General features: G+C 41.2%; 2 protein-coding genes across 3 annotated transcripts in view; both read right to left on the reverse strand.

Annotated features, from left to right (window-relative positions):
- Positions 1 to 1,985: 1,985 nt before the first annotated feature.
- Positions 1,986 to 11,574, reverse strand: VAMP3 (vesicle associated membrane protein 3). The gene is made up of 5 exons (XM_070768277.1): positions 11,434 to 11,574; positions 9,330 to 9,411; positions 5,394 to 5,552; positions 4,575 to 4,626; positions 1,986 to 3,772 (listed from the first exon to the last, which is right to left on the reverse strand). Coding segments are annotated over exons 1-5 (315 nt in total). The 5' UTR covers positions 11,436 to 11,574; the 3' UTR covers positions 1,986 to 3,752.
- Positions 11,575 to 13,127: 1,553 nt separating this feature from the next.
- The window catches only part of CAMTA1 (calmodulin binding transcription activator 1), a 992,433-nt gene continuing 984,921 nt past the window's right edge, over positions 13,128 to 20,639 (reverse strand). For both annotated transcript variants that reach the window (XM_070768274.1, XM_070768275.1), the window contains one exon: positions 13,128 to 16,403. In XM_070768274.1, the coding sequence (XP_070624375.1) occupies positions 16,340 to 16,403 (64 nt within the window). In that variant the 3' untranslated portion in view covers positions 13,128 to 16,339. The remainder of the gene's footprint in view (positions 16,404 to 20,639) is intronic.

Here is a 20,639-nt window from a genome sequence, read left to right on the forward strand (position 1 = left end):
ATGAATCCAGAGAGGTGAATGACACAGAAAGGAAGAGCTGCAGACAAGAGGCAATGGCTGAAGAGAAGTCCTTCCTGCGGTTGGGAGTCCACAGTGTTGCCCAGAGGCAGGGACTTCTGCCAATGGGATTGTCCGTGTGGCAGTACAGAGTCAAGTAGATTTCTAAATGAACTTAGCTATTTAAAGGATGAGGGGAAAAAATATTTCGAAATAATTTTATTTGGTTTATTTAGTAAATTCTAGTTTTACAGGTTGAATTTTCTGCTACTATGAAAAGCAGCTCAGTTGGAAGTTTGCTAATTTTTTAAATGAGCTAAGCAGTCTGGTCAATTTTAAAGCAAATAATTAATCCTCGTTCAAAACCAATGAAAAAACTACTATACTTTAAAAAACATTTCATTCGTGATGCAAATGTAGAATTATCGTGTAGGGGACACAACTCATTAGACGAGATGGTTGGATGGCATCATCAACTCAATGGAGATGAGTTTGAATAAACTCTGGAAGATAGTGAAGGACAGGGGAGCCTGGCATGCTGCAGTCCGTGGGGCCACAAAGTCAGACACGACTGACTGAACAAGACAAGGGGAATCTGCCCCCATTTTTTGATGGTAATGTCAACACAGAGGAAGATGTTCATAGAGGTTCCACTTCTCCTTTGGGTGACAGGTAGGACTCCCTTCTGAGGTGAGCCACGGTCAACTAAGTCACTTTGGTCGATGAAATGTGAGCAGAGCTGCTGGCTCCATATCCAGACAGGGGTTTTGAGAGCCAGTGCACAATTCCTGATGGTTCCTTCCTTCTGTAGTGATAAACTAAAATGAATGTTTACAGGAAGTTCCCCACCCTGTCTGCAGGAGCTGATGATAGCGCCTTCCCGCTGACTGGCATCAGACACAAAGCACAAGCGAGGAAAAAACTTGAAGCCGTTGCGATTTTGGGGGTGTCTGTTACACAGCACACTTCCAGCATATTGAGTGCTAACAGATGGTGACCAAAAATACCAGCAAGTCCAGCAGATGTGTCTGGAATGATCCCTGGGTGGGTGATGGGGCCCTTCTCTGCAACAGTTAATGACAGGAAAACCATGAGGAAGGAGGGGTTTCCTTGTCTGGTGAACACTGAGTTTGAGAGGCTTGTATCCAATAGGCCAGGAATCATCAGCAGATTAATGAATGGAGAGATCAAGAGCAGACAGATTGCCTGAGGGCAGGTGGTTAAGTAGAATGAAGAGAGAAGTTGGCTGAGGTCCCACCCTAAGGAACCCTGACATTTAAGGGATATGCAGTTAAAGAGGAGCTCATTTATGGTAGATTTTCCTTTAAAATCTTGAAAATGATACCAAGGGTTCACATGTATTTCATTCTCTCAAGGTCCTGAACAAAAGGCAGAACTCTCAGTGCTTTTCCAGGGACATGACTGTCTGCCAGACAAGAAAAACAGTCACCATTTACCTGAGGCAATGGAAAGAAGTCAACCTCTTTTTCATCAGATTCTACTGCAAACTGGCATTTCATTGTAAACATAAGTCTCCTTCCACCCATATTATATTGTTCTGTAGGGGTTGTAGAATAAGTGTGGAAGCATAGTCAAGGGGAAAGAGATATGCTGAATGAAAACAAGAGACACGGTTTGGAGATGTCCATTCCCCACCTGGGTCAACTTCCCCATGTCCCATGTGAGCAGCTGTTTGATCCACCACATACTGGCCAGCTCTGCACAACTCATTTCCAAAAGACCATCTATTTAAGAAACTCAAAAGCCAAATCCTGAGTGTTTCAGTGACCATAAGGAAGCCAGTTCCCCAACATCTCCTCGGCTGAAGAACACTATTTTATACAGGGAGTGGGGTGTGAGGAAATCAGGGTCCTCAGGCAATGAGGAAGGGGAGTCAGGGTCTGTAAGGGAGGGGGTGAGCAGTAGGGAACGCCATTTCAGGACTTGGACCACATGCTACTCCTCTATCAGAGACACAGGCACCAGAGTTATGTTTATAAACACTTTATTCAGTTCATTATAGCGGGTGAGTTCCCAGCTAAACACACAGATACACAAGTTGGGTATTCCTGGGTTAATGCAGCAGCCAGTGGGTTACATGGGACCAAGCACCAAAGCTGCAGAATCAGACCTGGCAGAGACCTGAGACGAGGGTGGGCCACTGTCCAGACACTAACTGCTGTCCCCTTCTCCCAGCAGGGCACACCACAAGGCACATCTTCAACTTCATACCATTGCACTGATGTCAGGGGAACAGATGTTAAAGAAGTGGAACCTGGGTCCTGATGCACCTTAACTGCTGTCGCTTTGTACGTCACCAAGTAGCATGTGAATGAGACTTTGTGAACATTCTGGTCACGGTGAGCCCCAGGGTGCTAAGACTTCTTTCCCCCTCGGTGCCTCCTCGCCTCTTTTCATTCCTACCTGACTTCTTGACCTTAAGCCACACACTCTGGTGTCCAAAGTCTCATGTACACAACAAAAGTCTCTCAGCTGACAACACCTCTGCCCAAAGCAGAGTCTCATGCAGAAAGTCTGTGACGTCAAAGAAAGTGTCTCTTGTTAGCTGTCCCCTGGGAAGAGGGTCATCTACCCTGACCAATGCCTAGTAGAAAGTGAAATTTACAAGACAGATTTAGACAGTGGAACATGGATCACAATTAGAAACAAACTCCAAGAAGCTGTTGTCTATGGAGACTGGGCCAGAAAATGACCTGTCTACAGACAGTCTCACGTGAAGGCTACAAAATTGCTGCTCACATATTATTAGAAACATACTGGAGCTTACAGCTGATCATCTGCAAACTGCTGAGTAAAACGCCTCCCACAGGTAGGAGACGGTCAGCATCGAGCTCAAATCTTCTCTAAACCTCAGGAAAAATGCTAGATCGGAAGGGCAGTTGCAAGACCTACACCCTTTCAAGGGCAAGAAAGGCCTGCCAGGATGTCAGAAGTTCACACACATTACAACTTTAATTCTGAAGGGCACCTTGAGTTCCACTGGTCACTTTTCTGAATTTATCTGGCAGGAACAAACTTGATGTCTGACTGGGATTTAACTTTTTGGCAAGATAGAAACTTTGGTCACAGCCATCGTTCTATAAAAATGTTTTAGAGAGGTTATTATTTCTGATTAAAACAATATTTTTAGCAAGTGATACATAACAGTAACAAGAAAGTAAACATCTTCATATCTAATGTAAGAGCAAAAACTCTTTACCAGTATCCTATTTTAAAATACAGCAAAAGTCAGTAGTGTCTATAAACAGTAGAGAGTTCTGCTATAGGGAATCAGAAAAAGAGCAAAATAAGGCACAGATTTGTGTTAGGCAGTGGTGTTCTTTCTGGAAGGCACAAATTGGAATCTGATTACCCAGAGGTTTAAAATGAGGGTAATGTCATATGATGAGGACAGTTAACTTGGAACAAATTTCCTTAACTGCAGTCAATGGCAATTAACCAGACAACATTACTGCTAGGTTATAACACTCTGCAACCGAAGAAGTCCTCTCCATCAGCCCATTTGTAAATCTGAAAAGGCACTGTGCAAAACGGAGGCTGGGCTGACCACGCTTCTAGTTTGGAGTGCATATTACAAAACAAAGGCACGTCTCCTAGGAAACAAACTTTACAGTCACTAACAGAAAAATAATCATTTTAGACAGAACAGTAGGCGAGCTTGATAATATAGCAGGTTCTAAATTAAAAGTCTTGAAGAGGTTTCTTGAACAGCAGGCTGGAGTTTCACTGGTTCTTCAGGAAGATATACTCCACACTAACAAGCAGAGGAGATTTAAAAAAGGAGAGGGGAGCGGGGAGAATAGTTGTTTAGTCTTTCAGTGCAAACACAGAATAAACACCAAACACTACAGTCTAAGTGTGAACAGAAATTCAATTTCTGGCCAATTTCCTACTAGCAGCTTCTCTACATTTTGTGGAAGATTAGAGGAGGCTGCCAAAAAAAGGATCCAAGACACATTTCTTTAAATAGTTCTCATGTTCTGGGCTACTAATGGCAATGGGCTGTTCCAATACTGTCTACAGTAGTACTAATGGTTATAATAATAGTATTAATGATAGTGTGGGTGTATATTTGTTCCTTTATATAACTATTCTTATTATATGCCAGGCACCATCCTAAGCACATTTTATATATTAACAGCTTTGTCCTCATAATAAACATATGAGATAGGTAGTAGTTATTATTGTCCCCATTTTATAAATGAGGAAATTGAGGTTCAGAAATAAGAAATTACTTGTTGAAGGCCACACAGCTGGATGGTAGAGCAGAGTGGATCAGAAGTAGCCCATGCTCTTCATCACTAGGCTGTACTACTTCTCATGAAAGGAAATATCTGATGAAAGTTATACAGAGATCAAACTTATGGATCAGGATAATGTTTATGTTGAAAATCTCAGATTCAGCACTCAAGTATTTACAACACTTACTAACGAAAAGGAAAACCTTTGGGATACATTAACATCTCCAAGAGAACTTTTATTCTGAGCTGTTGTACATGGAGTCAAATGTGAACAGACAAGACTTTCTGCAATGAGTTTGGAGCAGGAGAACTCACCGACGATGATGATGATGATGATGACCACAACGGTGATTCCTATCGCCCACATCTGTAACCAAACATATGTCCACTTCACATTCAAACCCAGAGATTAACGTGCCAACTGAAGAGTATCATTTAGTATCATTCTAGTCACAGAAGGAGAAATTAAGGTGCCCACCCATCCCAAATAGTCATAATTATTAAGGCCTAAACTTAATGTTCTTATTAATGTTCAGATAGGTGCTAACGCTCACCATCTGCTTTTTTATAACACGTTCAAATGATTTATGGTCCTAGATAGGCATCTGTCTGTGGATACACGGATTAAGCCTGTGTCAGGTATCAGAAAGTGTCACTCTTCAACCCAGGAAGGGATGTGACCGCGGCCCACTTCTTTGGCAACCACGTGAACTCTGCTTTGGGCCCTGCTCCTCACGTGGTGCTTCCTGCTTTTCTGTGGAGCATGCTGTAGCTCTCCAGCACCTCTTTCCTTTTCCCTGAAGCCATCTGCACCTGCATGCAAACTGACCTTCCTGTTCCAGCCCTCTCCTGTCAGTCTGTGTGCAGGGCTGGAAGGGGCTGCAGTCTGTGACTGATTCTGGACCTGCTTGTTTCTACAAACTTCTGAAGGTCAGCCACAAAGCATGGAGCATTCTCAATTGTGGGGGCAGAAAAAGGATATGTAGTCAGAGTTTTAGATTCAAAGTCAATGCAAATTTCTGTGTGGGAAGTCCGATTCATCTCTAAGGCTCATGAAAGTCCAGTATTTGTAGCCTTTGTCTACCCCAAGACAAGACGGTGACTTGATATAAAGACCAGTTAAAAGCGAAGTACCTTGCAATTCTTCCACCAGTATTTTCTCTTCAACTTGGCAGCACTTGTTTCAAATTGGGAGGCTCCTGCTTGTAGCGCATCTGCACGGTCATCCAACTCAGAGAGCTTCTGGTCTCTTTCCAACACTTTATCCACATTGACTCTCATGATGTCCACCACCTGATGAATATGATCACATTCAGGTACAAGTAAAGGAAAGAAAAATGCAACTCATCAACGAAGTTTACTGGCATTTTTTTTTTCCAGGTCAACTCTTTACTCTTTTGAGTCAAACTTTCAAAAGAGAAAAAAGGGTTGACTGTTTCACAATAAAAACACTCAGCAAACTAGGACAGAAGGGAACTTCCTTAACATGTTACAGGGTATCTGTGGAAAAACCCACAGTTAACATCCATGCTCAGTGGTGAAAGACAAGGAGGCCCACCTTCAGTACTGCTGTTCAACACTGTACTGGAAGCTCTGGCCAGGTAGGAAAAAGAAATTAAAAAGCATCCAAATTAGAAAAGCTTCCTGGTGGCTTCCCTGGGAGCTCAGCTGGTAAAGAATCTGCGTGCAATGCAGGAGACCTGGGTTTGATCGCTGGGTTGGGAAGATCCTCTGAAGGAGGGAACGGCTACCCACCCCAGTATTCTGGCCTGGAGAATTCCATGGACTCTATAGTCCATGGGGTCGCAAAGAGTTGTAAACGACTAAGCAACTTTCACTTTCCTTTCAAATTAGAAAAGAAGTAAAATAATCGCTGTTTATAGATGATTCCACGTACAGAAAATCCCAAAGAATCTACCAAAAAACCCTACTAGAGTTAGTAAACAAACCCAGTAAAGTTTTAGGGTACAAGATCAACAGCCATAAATTAGTGTGCTTCCATAACTAGCGATGAAAAGGAAATTAAGAAAACAATTCCATACAATAGCACCCCCAAAAATAAAATACCCAGGGATAAATTAAACCAAGGAGGCCAAAGACTTGCATGCTGAAAACTACAAAACACTGCTGAAAGGAATTAGACCTAATGAAATGGGAAGACATCCCACATTCATAGGTTGAAAGACTTAATTAACAGTGTTAAGATGGCAAAACTCCCCCTAGTGATGTACACATGTATAGATTCAATTCAATCTCTATCAAAATTCCAATGGCTTTTTTTTTGCCTAAATGGAAAAACTAGTCCTCAAATTCATATAGAATTCCAAGGGGCCTTGAACACTCGACACAATATTGAAGAAGAAAAACAAAACTGGAGGAGTCACACTTTTGAGCTTCAAAACTTGGTGCTTAGATAGCCACATGCGAAAGAATGAAATTGGACCCTTACCTTACCTCACGTGCACAAATTAACTCAAAAAGGATCAATGACCCAAATACAGAGCTGAAAACTATAAAACTCTTAGAAGAAAACATAACTCTTTACAACTTTGGCTTTGGCTATAGATTTGACCCCAAAAGCAAGAGCAACAAGAGAAAAAAACAGATAATCTGGATTTCATAAAAATTAAAGTCTTTTGTGCTTCAAAAGACTATCAGGGATATGAAAAGCCAATCCACAGAATGGCAGAAAATATTTGAAAATCATATATCTGACAAAGATTTAACATTCAGAATATACAAAGAACTCTTTGTTAACCAACATTAAAAACAGACTACCCAGTTAAAAAACTAGTAATGGTCTTGAACAGACATTTCTACAAAGAATTTATACAAACAGCCAACAACCACATGAGAAGATATTCAGCATCTCTGGTCAATAGGAAATGCAAATTAAAACCACAAAGAGTTACTAATCCATACTCATTAGGTTCAGTTCAGGATGGCTATAATCAAAACAGTAGAAAATAACAAGTGTTGATGATAACGTGGAAAAACAGGAACTCTTGGACATGGCTAGTGGAAAGGCAAAATAGTGTAGCCACTGTGGAAAAGCTTGAAAGTTCCTCAAAAAGTTAAATATAGCATTACTATGGCGATGGTTTAGTCACTAAGTCATGTCGACCCTTGCGACCCCATGGACGATAGGTTGCCAGGCTCCTCTGTCCATGAATTTCCCAGGCAAGAATACTGGAGTCGGTTGCCATTCCTTCTCTAGGGGCTCTTCCCTACTGAAGGATTGAACCTGCATCTCCTGAATTGCAGGTAATCTCCTCCATTGCAGGCAGATTCTTTACCACTGAGCCACCAGGGAAGCCCTTAGATACATAACCAAGAGAAATGAAAACAGATGTCCACATAGAAGCTCACATGAAAATGTTTATAGAAACACGATTCATAACAGCCAAAAGGGAAAAACAACTCAAAAATCTACCAACAGATGAATGGATAAACAAACTGAGGTATCCATCTGCAATGGAATACTATGCAGCTACAAAAAGGAATGATGCACCGACAGACTCCACAACTAGGATGAATGTCGAACAAATGATGTGAAGTTAAAGAAGCCCGACACAAAGGCCACGCATTGTATTATCCCTTTCATATGATACATCCAGCAGAGGCAAAACCACAGAAACAGAAAGTCAATTAGAGGCTACCACTCTGGAGAAAGAGGGAATGGGAAGTGATTACTAAATGCCTACAAGGTGTTCTTCAGGTGATGAAAAAACTGGAACTAGACAAAAGGAATGGCTGCAGGGCATTGTGAATACACCAAATACCACTGAATTATACACTTTAAGGTGGTTATGCAAATTTCCACTTCAGTTAAAAAAAAACTCTCTTTGGTAAAGGAAAAGTACCAAAGGGAGGGAGGAGATCTGTGTCTACCTCTGGCTAATTCATGTTGAGGACTGACAGAAAACAGCAAAATTCTGTAAAGCAATTATCCTTCAATAAAAAATAAATTAATTTAAAAAATGTACAAAAAAAAAAAAAAAGGACCCAATTTGAGTTTGTAAGTAAATAGAAGTTTCATGGAAGATGGAATTAGAACGGGTTTCTTAGCATGAAAATGTAAACAATTCAGAATTTAGTTCATAAACAAAACCATCGGACCAAAATATTGCCATAGGATTTAACAATGGGATCTAACATTAGTTTAACTCTGCTTTTTAAGATAGCCTAATGCAGAAAGACCAACACAGCCTTGCTTAGCTATGATGGCTTTTGAAAGAGAAGGTTAAAGTGAAGGTGCTCAGTCGTGTCCGACTCTTTGCAACCCCGTGGACTGTAGCCCACCAGGCTCCTCCGCCCATGGGATTCTCCAGGCAAGAATACTGGAGTGGGTTGCCATTTCCTTCTCCAGGGGATCTTCCCAACCCAGGGATCGAATCCAGGTCTCCCACATTGCAGGCAGACACTTTAACCTCTGAGCCACCAGGGAAATACGAGCCTGAATTTCTCAAATAGTCTTCCATTGTAGGTCTGCGTGTATAGGGCAGAAGAAAAGACGCTCTGAGGGCCTCCCAACCTAACATTTCTACAAACATAGATCTGCTGGGTTAGAGCAGTTTTCCAGCACCTGCCTCTTGCACAGTACTGGATGGCAATTGACAGAGATTTGCTGGGCTGGGTAACTGGTAAAAAGCATCCTGATGAAAAATCTGGTCAGAAGGATTCATCCTGGCTTCTGCAATCTACAGACCTCATCCTTAAGATTTTATTCTTTTATAAAGCAGTTCTTTTTTCTTCTCTAATGTTTAATTTATTGTGGCAAAATATACATCACCAAGTGATTCTTGGGAGGGATGTCCTCAGGGAGAAGAGCCTGTACTTTAGGTGTGTGATTTGGTTAAAGGAAAACAAGCTTGAAACCAGGAGGATGTGACTTCTCAGAAGCTTAGAAAAGGGGTCCCAAACCAGTAGGGGACAAATTTTTGTTATAGTTAGGATAGTCCAAATTTACTTTACGTTCACACTTCTATGATACTTTTCCTAAACAGAATTATTCCCAGAGTGTTCTCATGCTGGCTTGTAATTCAGGTTTTCCACATTTCAGAGCAATACCTCATCCACTTGATTTTGTGTCTGCTGAAGTCTTCTACTACTGCCAGCGGCAGCGCTTGAACCTGCAGGTGCATTTGTAGTCCTGAAACATGTAAAGACACAGGCAAGAGTAAGTTAGGATTCCAAACACATTTCTGTTAAGTATGCGGATATTTTCCAGGACCCTCAGTGTTAGAAATTTCAGAACTAAAGCAGAAAATGAACATCTTTTCTGCAGCAATGAACAAAGGTTCTAAAGACATCTCTTCTAATTCCTCTAAAATTTCAAAGATTCACCCACATGTTAAAAGTGACTGAGGTCTAAAGTGAAGGTTTGATAGGCTCTCCTTTGTATCACTGAAGCATCTGATCCTCACATGAAAGTCAAAGTGTTAGACATTCAGTGACCTCATGGACTATAGCCCACCAGGCTCCTGAGTCCATGGGATTCTCCAGACAAGAATACTAGAGTGAACTGCCATTTCTTCCTCCAAAGGATCTTCCTGACCCAGGGATCAAACCCAGGTCTCCTGCATGGCAGGCAGATTCTTTATCATCTGAGCCACCCGGGAAGCCTGATCCTAAGATAGGTAGATGCTATGTTCCCATTTTTTTTTTTATTACTTGTTTTAAGGTATACAGCTACTTAAATGCACTCAGTACTCTTCTGATCTTTTCACTGTGGCAAGAACTGTCTTCAGAGTGGTGAACAACTACAAAACACCCTTTTTCCAGTACAGAGAAATAGACTCACTTAGAGAAACAGAGTGAGGAACACTAGGATGCAGGGAGTGGGGGCGGTGTGAGTGGCAAAGATAAGATGAAGCAAGGCTCCCTCTCTTGAAAGGTACTTCTTTTAACATCCTCATTGAATGCTTTACTTTTCCCCCAGACAGATCTTTTTTGAGCACTCTGGCTTGGAAGTCCTAATTGCTTCCATGACTTGGTTGGCAGTACTTTTGATTTTTCAGAGATACCTATATACAGTCTTGCCTACAGCCTTGCCTTATCCTACAGATCCTTCCTATGTCTTAGGTCTCTTCCCTGTGTCCTTCCTACAACACCCACTGATTCATTGATTCAACAGACAGTTAATTTTATACCTACCATGTGTCAAAGATTAGGGATGCAGCAGACCCCAGCCATGCCCTCAGAGTTTACTGTCTGATAGATAACAGCAAAGGGTCATGTACTGTGCATTTGCTGCAAGCATTTTCTCATTTAGTCCTCAAAACTCTTTGAGGGGGCACTACTACTATTAACCTCATTTTACAGAAAACTAAAGGTTTAGAAAGTCGACACCACCGGCTGCACTGGAGCCTGTGTTAGACCAGGTTCTGTTTAATTCTACGATCTAGATTTTAACTGCTGCGATCATTTGGCACAGCAGCCTCAAGCAGGAACCCTCCAGAGGAGGGGTGACCCTAGTTCCGGGAGGAACCGTGGGAAAGCACCCATTCCTTTCTCTGTAGGTGAGCAGGTTGAGGCGGGGGACAGCGGGTCTTTGTGATTCCTGACCCTTAGCGTTCTCTGAACTGTTACCACGGGAAATTCCTGTTTTCAAGGGCCACTACAAGAATGCTTCTGCTTAAAAGGAGAAGGCCCACAGCTCTGCGCCTGAGTCCACTCAAACCACAGGTGCTTCAAGACAGGGCGGAGGTCCTTCTTCCCCTTGCAACTTCCGGAATCCAGCCCAACACCAGGCGGGGAGCAGGCGCTCCAGGACGAGGGCTGCAGTCACAGCACCCCTCAGTGAACTTGGGGGGCAAGGTGGGAAAAACAGGACGGGGAGGGGAGGTCGGAGATGAAGCAGGGCTGGCGGTGAAATTCTCCCTACCTCTAGGAAACCCCGGCTGCCCCGCCCTCACCCGTTCCGCGTCCGCCCGACTGCCGCGGGGCCCTCAAGGGCGGCCGGCGGGGCCGCAGTGCCGACCTGGCCCGTATGCAGACCGCACTCCCCGGGGCCGCCGCCCACCCCTAGGCCTTGGGAGCCCCCGCGCATAGGCGCGCGGGGAGCGCCCGCGTCCGAGGGGCGGCGGGCGGGAACCGGGCCGGGCCGGGGTCCCAGCCGCGGGCCGAGGTCCCTCGGGCCCTCGGGCCCTCCGCGCCGCGTCCTGTCACTCACATTTTGGCGGCGGAAGCAGAGTCTCAGGATCGGCTGACTGGCGCTGCGGGACCGGAGGCCGGGGACCTGGGACCTGGGCGCGGTGCCGGCGGCGCAGGGGCGATGACGTCATCGGGAGGGGCTGACGGGGTGGGCCGGGCGCGCGAGGCCGCGAGGGTCGCGCCGGAAGGGGGCGGGGTGTGTCGAGGGCGGGCGGGGTGTGTCAGGGGCGGCCCCCTTCCACCGAGCGCTGCGGCCGGTTGCTGGGCGACTGCCGGCTGTCACTGCCCGCGCCAGTGCTGACCTGGGGCACTTGAAAAGGCACCATGGAGATAAATGAGGGTGTGGGAGTTTTACGTTATTCTGGGCCCGTGAGTTATTCCTCTGACTGTGACAGCATCGGAGACAGCCCTTGGGCTTCTGCTTAAAGTTCCAGATTAATCCAGTGGTCCTGGAGACGCCACATTTTCGCAAGAAACTTGTTAAAATGGGAGGGGAGGTTCATTCATAGTATTTGTTACAGGTGTTGATTGGATTAGGCTTCCTTTTCGTGTGTTCATTTGTGACACAAATATCTGTCATTGCACAGATCTTAATATAATCTCTTCATGGAAATCTTGATATCAGGGACTGTACTTTCTACCTTTCTGTATGTATTTCAGGACACCAAGCACATAATAGGTCCTCAGCTACTGAATTTCCGGTTGAGGCTGAGGCACAAATCTGAGTAGTGATTTACTATGCAAGGAATTTCAGTTGTACTAAAAGCGTTCCTACCAGCAAAGGCAACTCCAGCGTTAAACAGTACACCAGTAGGTCAACTGGCAGAATAGATGAAAAATGAAAAAAAAAATATCAAACTGTCTTTTCCGATTCCAAATGGGATTTGAAAAAGGAAATATTAGTGTATATTAGAATAAGAAAGAGAGTGTCACATAGGTGAAATTCGGATTGAGTTAAGTAGCTAACAACTTTCCAGGTATTGGAGGAACAAATCATATGAACAAAGAACAGTGAACCTGGACACGATTTGAACAGACCAACCAAGGGGTGCAGGTTGGGGCACAGATGAAAACAAGACTTGAGTAGAGAGTGAAAATAAACAAGAAAGGAGAATATCATTTCAGTGCAGTGGGCTCTAGAAATCACTGAGGCTTCATGAAACTGGGTGATCTATCATGCAAAACTTGTCTGACAGCAGCTCCAGAATGGTTTAGATGGAAGAGGGACCACCAGGGACTTGAGTTTCTGCAGTGAAAGGGAAGGAGACTGATGCCAGGGTTCCAGAAAAGAAGGCTGGGCTTAGTAGTCAGCTGAAAGGTGCATTTTTAAAAAGTCAGAGGGCTTTAACTGAAAAGGTGAATTTCAATCCGTGTTGTCTTTCCCGTAAGTGCACTTAGGCTGAGAGGTGCCTGAGAAGGTATCAATAACTCAAGGACAGTGAATATTGATAGATGTATACACATAATATACACATAATCTAAAGCTCTTTGAGATCCTCCTTGAATCCAATAGTGGACAAGCAAATGTTCTAGGAACAGTGGCTCTATTAAGGAATGTTCTCTTTCCTGGACAGATCTGAAACTATGTAGCATTCCATGTCAAAACACTGCATCAAGATAGAAGGAACTATTTGAAATGATTTTGTAAGGTTTAAAACCTGCTGATCACCTTGGATTTCAGTATCAGGTGAAGTTAAAGCAACACACACATAGTATGGGGAAATTTTCTTCATTTTTAATTTACAGCAGAAAGAATATAAAGCATTCAGAAAACATTTTCCATATTTTAAGGGCAATTCAAAACATTTTGCATGGTTTCCAGCAGCTGAGTTCTTCAACAGATCCATTGATTCAATGATGCTTTACATGCACAATTACAAAAATAAAACTTACAAAAAAGAAGACATCTAGACTAGTTTTACATGCAAGTCTCAGGGACCCCCCATTGGGCGCCAACTACTGTGTGGAACTGCCATAAGCGACCGTGCAGCCAGAGAGGGGTTCGAGTTATTGTCTCGATTTCGTTCACACAGTACAGCTGATTTCAAATGGGTAACAAGTGTAGCAATTAAATCATCAGGAGACAGAATAAGATTAGCTATTAATTTTATAATGAGATCCTACTCCTGGCACTTGGGAATTCAGATTATCCAAGAAAGCTGCGCTTACCTATCATCTTATATTCAAAATTAAGATTCACAAACAAGAAAAAGCGGTCAGAAATGTTTCATTTCAGTGGAAGTGCATTTGTACCTCACCTGGGATTCACAGTTGTACTGGTAGATGACATTGGTAGGTTCTGAACCTACTTCTATCCTCTCCGTAAGAACGCTCCTATGTCAGTCTTTTATCTTCCAGATTATCTAGCTTACTCAGCTAATAATGTAGCATGTTGAGACATTAAAAAAAAAAAAAGTGAGGGTTAAAGCAAATCCACTGAGGTCATTACTCCTGTCAGATCGGCTATTTGTGCCACAATGGAATAAACGTCCCTAAATTCAGTATTACTAAAGGATATTCTGAAAGAGCTGGCTTTCACATTCTCTTCCCATTTATGAATGCAATTGTGTGTTTGTAAATTACTCAGTGTCCTCCTGTAGGTCAAATTGTGGGAAAATAATGGGTATTTGGGGGAACTGCAACAGTTGCAACAAAACCCACACATTTAAAAACAAAATTGAGTCAGGTCAGTTTACAAATGTACAGGTGGCTGCTAGTGGTGGGGCTGTCACCGTTGTCAAAGCTGATCACAAGCAGTAAGACATATACTGTACAGTAATTCGAGGTTGGCAGTGAAAGGAAGTAATTAAAAAACAAGTACAATTATAGAAAAGGCACCAAGAGCACTGACCCCAGTTGTTACCACAATCTTTTTGTATCTACCTTCCTTCTAAGACACCAGTTTAAAAGCTGATTTGTGAATATTTTTAGGCTTCACAACAAGCCTTGAGTTTTCACTTACAGTTGGCAGCCAGAACCAAGGGAAAAAAAAACACCAAAACTATTCTCTCAGCTTTACACCAACTGATCCTGAAACTTAACCTGGGAATTTTAAACTGGCATCAGCAAGTGCGAACTTGATTCTCTCAATTTAACATTAGTAGTTGAATTGTTAAAAAGCATCAGATTTCTTTGGCTCCTCATTATGTGGAAATAGTAATATACCATGACATTCCTACGAGACCAGTTTGCATTCTTTTAATTTGTAGTTATTTTGTGTGCAATTTTTATTACATTTTCTGATTTCCAGCAGGAGATATGAAAACGTGAGATATTTTTCTATTTTTCATCCTATTTCTTTTGTCATGTTTTGACCATTCTAAGTGTTCTTTGTTGGAGTGAGTGGATGGTGTTAAGCTATATACTGATTCATCTTAATGATTATCTGTTTAGCAAAAGTAACTTAATTTTCTTAAGCGATATCAGCATTCACATTACTTGGCACCATTGGCAAAAAAATCTTTTAAATAAAATAAAATAAACTCCTGGTAGCCAAAATTAAATGTAAACATATCCTTTTTTAAGTAATGTTACTCTGCCTTTTTTTCCTAAGTCTTAATACAGTAGCTCTTTTTTTTTTTTTTGCAGTTTAGTCATGCTTTAGCAAAATGTTCTTCTAAAGAACATTTAAAATAAAGTACTCTTATAGTGAAATAAAGTTTTTTTTTTTCATTTTACAGACCATAGCCACTAATGCTTTGCTTTTTTCATTTCTTTTTCTTGATTTCATGCACATATCTCTTTGTTTTAATATATACAATATATACAAACAATACATCCACATTTTTTTCTCGCTCATTCAGACAAAACTATACAAATAATTTTATCTTGCCATGTTATTGACCTTTGTGAATAAAATATTTAGCAATTAATATAATCCCTTTCAAATATTTTCTCACTTTCCATTTCTACCTTCTATATATACACAGAAACTGCTCAGGTTGGATGAGATATAGCCAAAAATATGGAATTTACTGGCCAGAACGCAGCACCACACTGATCTTTTAGGTGGCAAATGTCCAGGCAAGGTTCATGATTCCTTAGAATGACTACAGTTTCCAAGGCTACTAAAAAAAGCTACATGCTTTACCAACTCTTTAAGTAATTCTCATTGCACAAGAAAGTAAGGCAAAAAAATTAAAGTGCTGAACATGAGAAAAGGGATAAGATGATGACTCTCCTCGCAGGTTCTTGGGAGGTGGTGGGGACAAGAAAATAAATTTAAACTCTGTTCGCTGTTCCTCGTCACTTCCCATGCGTTACCCGTGTACCACGCACCCGCCCCCTCTGCAAACTTCCACAAAACACTAAAAACCTGAAGATTTTTAAAAGTTGCATTAAGTGTGCTGTAGAGATTGAAACGCAAACAGACAAACAAATTAAGATCAAATAAACACAGTGAAGGAAATGAGAACACACGGACCCAATAAAGATTTGTATGATCTAAGCCCTCCACTGAGAATCAATCCCCAAAATTCAGCTTCTTGGAAATAACCGACAGGTGCAGGAACAGCATTCTCTTCGTTGCTAGTGCATCCCCACCTTTTCTTATCTATATTTTTGGTATAAATATTTGTACAGTTCCACACGATGTTTGAATACAGCCCTATGTGAGAAGGAAGACGGCTTCTTCCTAAGAGGAGGAAAGCCTCTTTCGATTCCTCGTGGTGTCTTGTTTGCCCATGATCCAACAGAAGATTGAGTTCCAAGATGTCTTGCTGATCAAATTAAAAGTTGTCCATGAAAGTGCAAATGCAATGACCAAAACATTCCTGTTAAAATCCTGCAGCTGATCTCCCCAAAACTGCAGAGGGATTATGTGTATGTGTGTGTGTGTGTTTTGTGTGTGTGTGTGTGTGTGTGCATGTGCGTGTTGTTGCATGTCTCTGCTAAAAACAGAAATGAAAACAGTCTGAAAAGCAGTGTCACATTGCTAAGGGATGCTGTTGTATGTCTTCAAGTTCCTTGGCCTTTTTCAATTCTTTCACTCTGGAAGAGAAACAAAACAAAATACCAGGTGATAACTATAGAGTGAAATTGTCACCAGATAAAGGAAAGGGTGTGGCCATTTCCCTAGGAAGTGAAAAGCCAAGACAAAAACCCCTCTGAGGACTGATGGCTAAGGAAACTCCTGTGAAATTGCTGGGGAAAATATTCAAGTGGAAGACTGCAGCCTTCCTGAAACTCTCCTCTATATCAAGAGCTCTAAACACAAAGCAAAACCAAAGTTGAAAGCATTAAATCAAGTCTAACAATAACGTGCTCCTTCTAGAAGTTAATTGGTCAAATAGCTCTTTTTAGCCTGGTCAACCCCCATGAATGCCCTGTGATTCCATAGGATGCAAGCTAGGGAGACTGCACACACGTTTGTTCATTAGCTTTTGATGTACCTAGGGCATGAGTTCTTGCTTTGCTCACAGACTCAAGATCCTGAGCTATCTTGAACCTGATGGGCTCCCCTGCACAACTCTGATTTTGCCCAGGTATTGTTCAGTCTTTCTGATTTTCAGAATTGTTTACTTTCCTCCGATTCCACATTGGAGCTTTAAAAGATGTTTGGGTCACTTCCCCCCGTGCCCCTGGGCAGACAGCACCAGGGTGCAATACCAATAAGGTACTTCGTTCTGTTTATCAAATGTGTGGTGGTAAACAAATTTAAATTGCTATAAATAGTCAGGGAAAGTTCACAGCAAATTATTTGTTGCTGACTGCCTTCAGTTGAAATTTTTTAATATAAAAATTTGCCTTGGCTTTTGAATGAATATGGCCACCTGATGCATATGGGGACCTGGGAAAGTGGTTCTAAGCTAAAGAATATATTTCTCTTTATTGTCAGATAACTAAGAGCTTGCCTGACTATTGGATTGGTCAAAGGCAAGTGTGACTTTAGGGTCTAACTTCTGAAGTCAGTGTGCGCTGTGTTAAGTCATAGGTTGTTTGCAGCACTGCATGGCCTGTGGTAACATCTGTTTACTAAAAATCGGTGTGAGAGGATGATCTTAGCCACGCAGAAGCAGCAGTTTCTCTAGACACATACACTCTACCTCAATAGTATGAAAAGAAAAAAAATTTGTTTTCCCAATATGGTCCTGTACAGAGCTAATTCCCAAATACCGTTTTCTCATTCTCTAAGAGAAGGGCCTCTCCTGTTATCTTGAGTTATATGGGTAAGTTTAAATTTTATTTTAAGGCAACTGTTAGTTTCCTTTCTAGAGAATGCTCAAGTGGAAAGAAAACATTTTGAAAAACCAGTAATAAGTTATGGCTCTACTGAGGTTGGCATTCAATGAAATGGCATATGTGCTATAATAGCGATTGAAGAAAATTATATTTACCACCTCCAAGGAGAATCATTTCTGAGTATTCTGTCAAGTTGATATGATCTCTTCAAAGAGAAGATGCTCTCTTTCAGAAAAAAAGCTTTGTCATTTCATCATCACCAGAAAGAATTATAATGTTTGAAAACGTACTTCCTTGTCTGATTTATTTACTCAATATACCAAGCCCAGTTTGCTCAAACAGTGTATCTTCGAAACTATGAAAGCCTTCTTTCTTAACAGGTACACTTAGAATACCCTGCTGTATTCACAACTGCATCCAGGTATCATTTGAACTTTATGATTAAGTACATGATGGATTATTAAATTTTTGGGTACTCTGGGTCATACTGCAGTACAAAAATACACATCATTATAGGTCCCTAGTTTTGGACATGCATACTTGATAAATAAATGGCTTTTTAAAAATTGAAACATGCCATATTCTGTGTTCAATTTTTAAACATGCAGTATCTATACTAACAGTCCTCTGGCTGGAAGAATGCAAGGCATGCACCGATGCCACCTTTCCTTCTGGGCATGCAATGTACCCGTACTTGTGCAGACCTCCTTGCCGAATTACCGCAAAATGTGCATGCTACTTCGGATACGACACCTGACTTCTGCACTAGCACAGGACTCATTCACAAATGTGCAACAGAAACTCCATCACTGGTGAGACTTCTAGGATTGAAAGAACCCTGAACTCAAAACCTGAGAGCATAAACACAAAGATCTCCATTCACAATTTCTCTAGTGGGAACAGGAAGGCTTTACAAATCTTTTTTTTTTTTTCCTTTTAGTAAAGTCTTCAAGTTTTTATATTTTTATTTTTTGGCCACACCGCCCAGCATGCGGGATCTAGGCTTCCTGACCAGGGATCGGACCCAGGTTCCCTGCAATGGAAATGCAGAGTCAGGCTCAGGTCTTTAGTCACTGGAGCACCAGGGAAGTCCCACTGTACAAATCTTAAGTTCATCATTGGGATGAACTAAAAAGGAACTGAATTATAGACCAGAAATGTTTTATAACAAATGTTCACACCAAAAATCTGTAATCAGCTGGTCATGTGGGTATACTGCAAATTTTTTTTAAATGGTCACATTTGTTTCTGTGGCTTTTTTTTTTTTTTTTTGCTAGTTTCTTTTTGAGCTAATTAAAATGTCAACTAAGGTTTTAAAGTTACTATGTAAATATGGCGCTATGAAACTAGTGATGGCTTCACACACCATTAAGTTAAAGAGAGTTGCATGTCCACACACAGAATGACCACAATTATCAACTTAGGAAAAATGAGACACTCCTATTTCCAGATATATTTTCTAGGCTTTCCGAACTACTGAATTCCGATGGAGAATTAGTTTCACGGTACAGTTTTCACAGTCTGCTTGTGTTACAAATACAAAACATCAAAATGAATTAAATGGCGTAGGCATTTTTTAAAAGGAAATTGTTAAAGGAGAAATTAGCAAAAAAGGAAGAGAATGCACGTTCCAATAGCTTGATGGGATCCTTAGTGTGTTTTACCTTATTTAGTCCTCACAACCTCACCATCTTCTCCAATTTGTAAATAGAGAACCTGAGATTTGCAGAATTGAGCAGCCTGCCCAATTATATGTAATAGTTAACAAATGGCAGAATTTATCTGGCTTCACTCCTCCACTCTGATGCCTCGAGCAGTATCTCAGGGCAACAGCAACAAAGAATAAATGTTTAAACCCAATTCTTATTTGTCTTTTCCAAAGTCTGTACAGAAAACATGCATTTAGAAATTTCCTGGGGCATGGATGAGTACAATGTTGAAACTGATGACAACTCCCTTTTCTCAATTCTAAGATGCCATCCTTTATAAAACTATGTGTTGATTTTATTACAGTGTTTTAGAGTGAAAAATAGCTCCATGTAAAACGTACACGTGGATCTGAAGCAGATCTGAAAAGTGAAAGGAATGGGTCTAAGAATCAGGGCAGCCGAGGACTGTTAGCTTCATTTACCAATTTCCTGAGCATGTTGATTGCCAACATACCCCTAGAAGTGGCTTTTACAGTCTGCTCTACTGAGATCATAAATGGAGGTTTATGTGACTCAAGGATAGGTTATTAGGGTAAGACCGTGGTGCCTAATTTTTTGTTTTGTTTTGCTTTAAATCAAATGTCAATTGGATAAAGTATGTTTGAATGTTAGGCTGACTCCCCAAAATACCTGAAAACACTTATATTCACTGAAGTGAATGAGAACAACTTCTGATACAAGGATTTTTGTTAATAAATTCCGAGAGTTAGATGTTTCAAACCAGAGTATTTCAAATAGTCACAGAAATTTGTTTCTGCCTTGTCTCACTCATTCAAGACGTGAACTAAAAGGCACAGGTTAATTGAAAATACTTCTACCATGAAAAGGATGTACAATGAAAGTTTAACAGTTATTATTTCTGGGTGATATCCCTTGCTTATTTGTATTTCCAGAATGCACTACAACGAGTATGTGTTTCCTTCATAATAATGATCTCTGCTTGTCATTTTATAAAAAAACTTATAAGATATTTTTCTATCCATCAGTTACAACTACTGTGTCTTACAAACACTGTAGTCACATGACATTAAAGAACAACTGAACAATTCAGTGGAGGGAAAAGATCATTTTTATAGACCAAAACCAAAATCAATTGATGGAGCTAGTTTCATTGATCCTGCCTATATTATGAGCTTCTTTTCAGTGTGAAAACTTGGCAAATGTAGAGCAGAATTTTTGAAATTGGAAATATACTTGAAATTTCAGTAACTGTAGTCATCACATCTATAGAACTGACAATACAGATTTCAAGTCATCACACCTACAGAACTGAGAATACAGATGTTCAAGTCATCACGTCTACAGAACTGAGAATACAGATGTCCAAGTCATCACA

This window comes from Bos indicus, chromosome 16 (genome assembly GCF_029378745.1).
Source record: "Bos indicus isolate NIAB-ARS_2022 breed Sahiwal x Tharparkar chromosome 16, NIAB-ARS_B.indTharparkar_mat_pri_1.0, whole genome shotgun sequence".
In the NCBI taxonomy this organism is placed as follows: Eukaryota; Metazoa; Chordata; class Mammalia; order Artiodactyla; family Bovidae; genus Bos; species Bos indicus.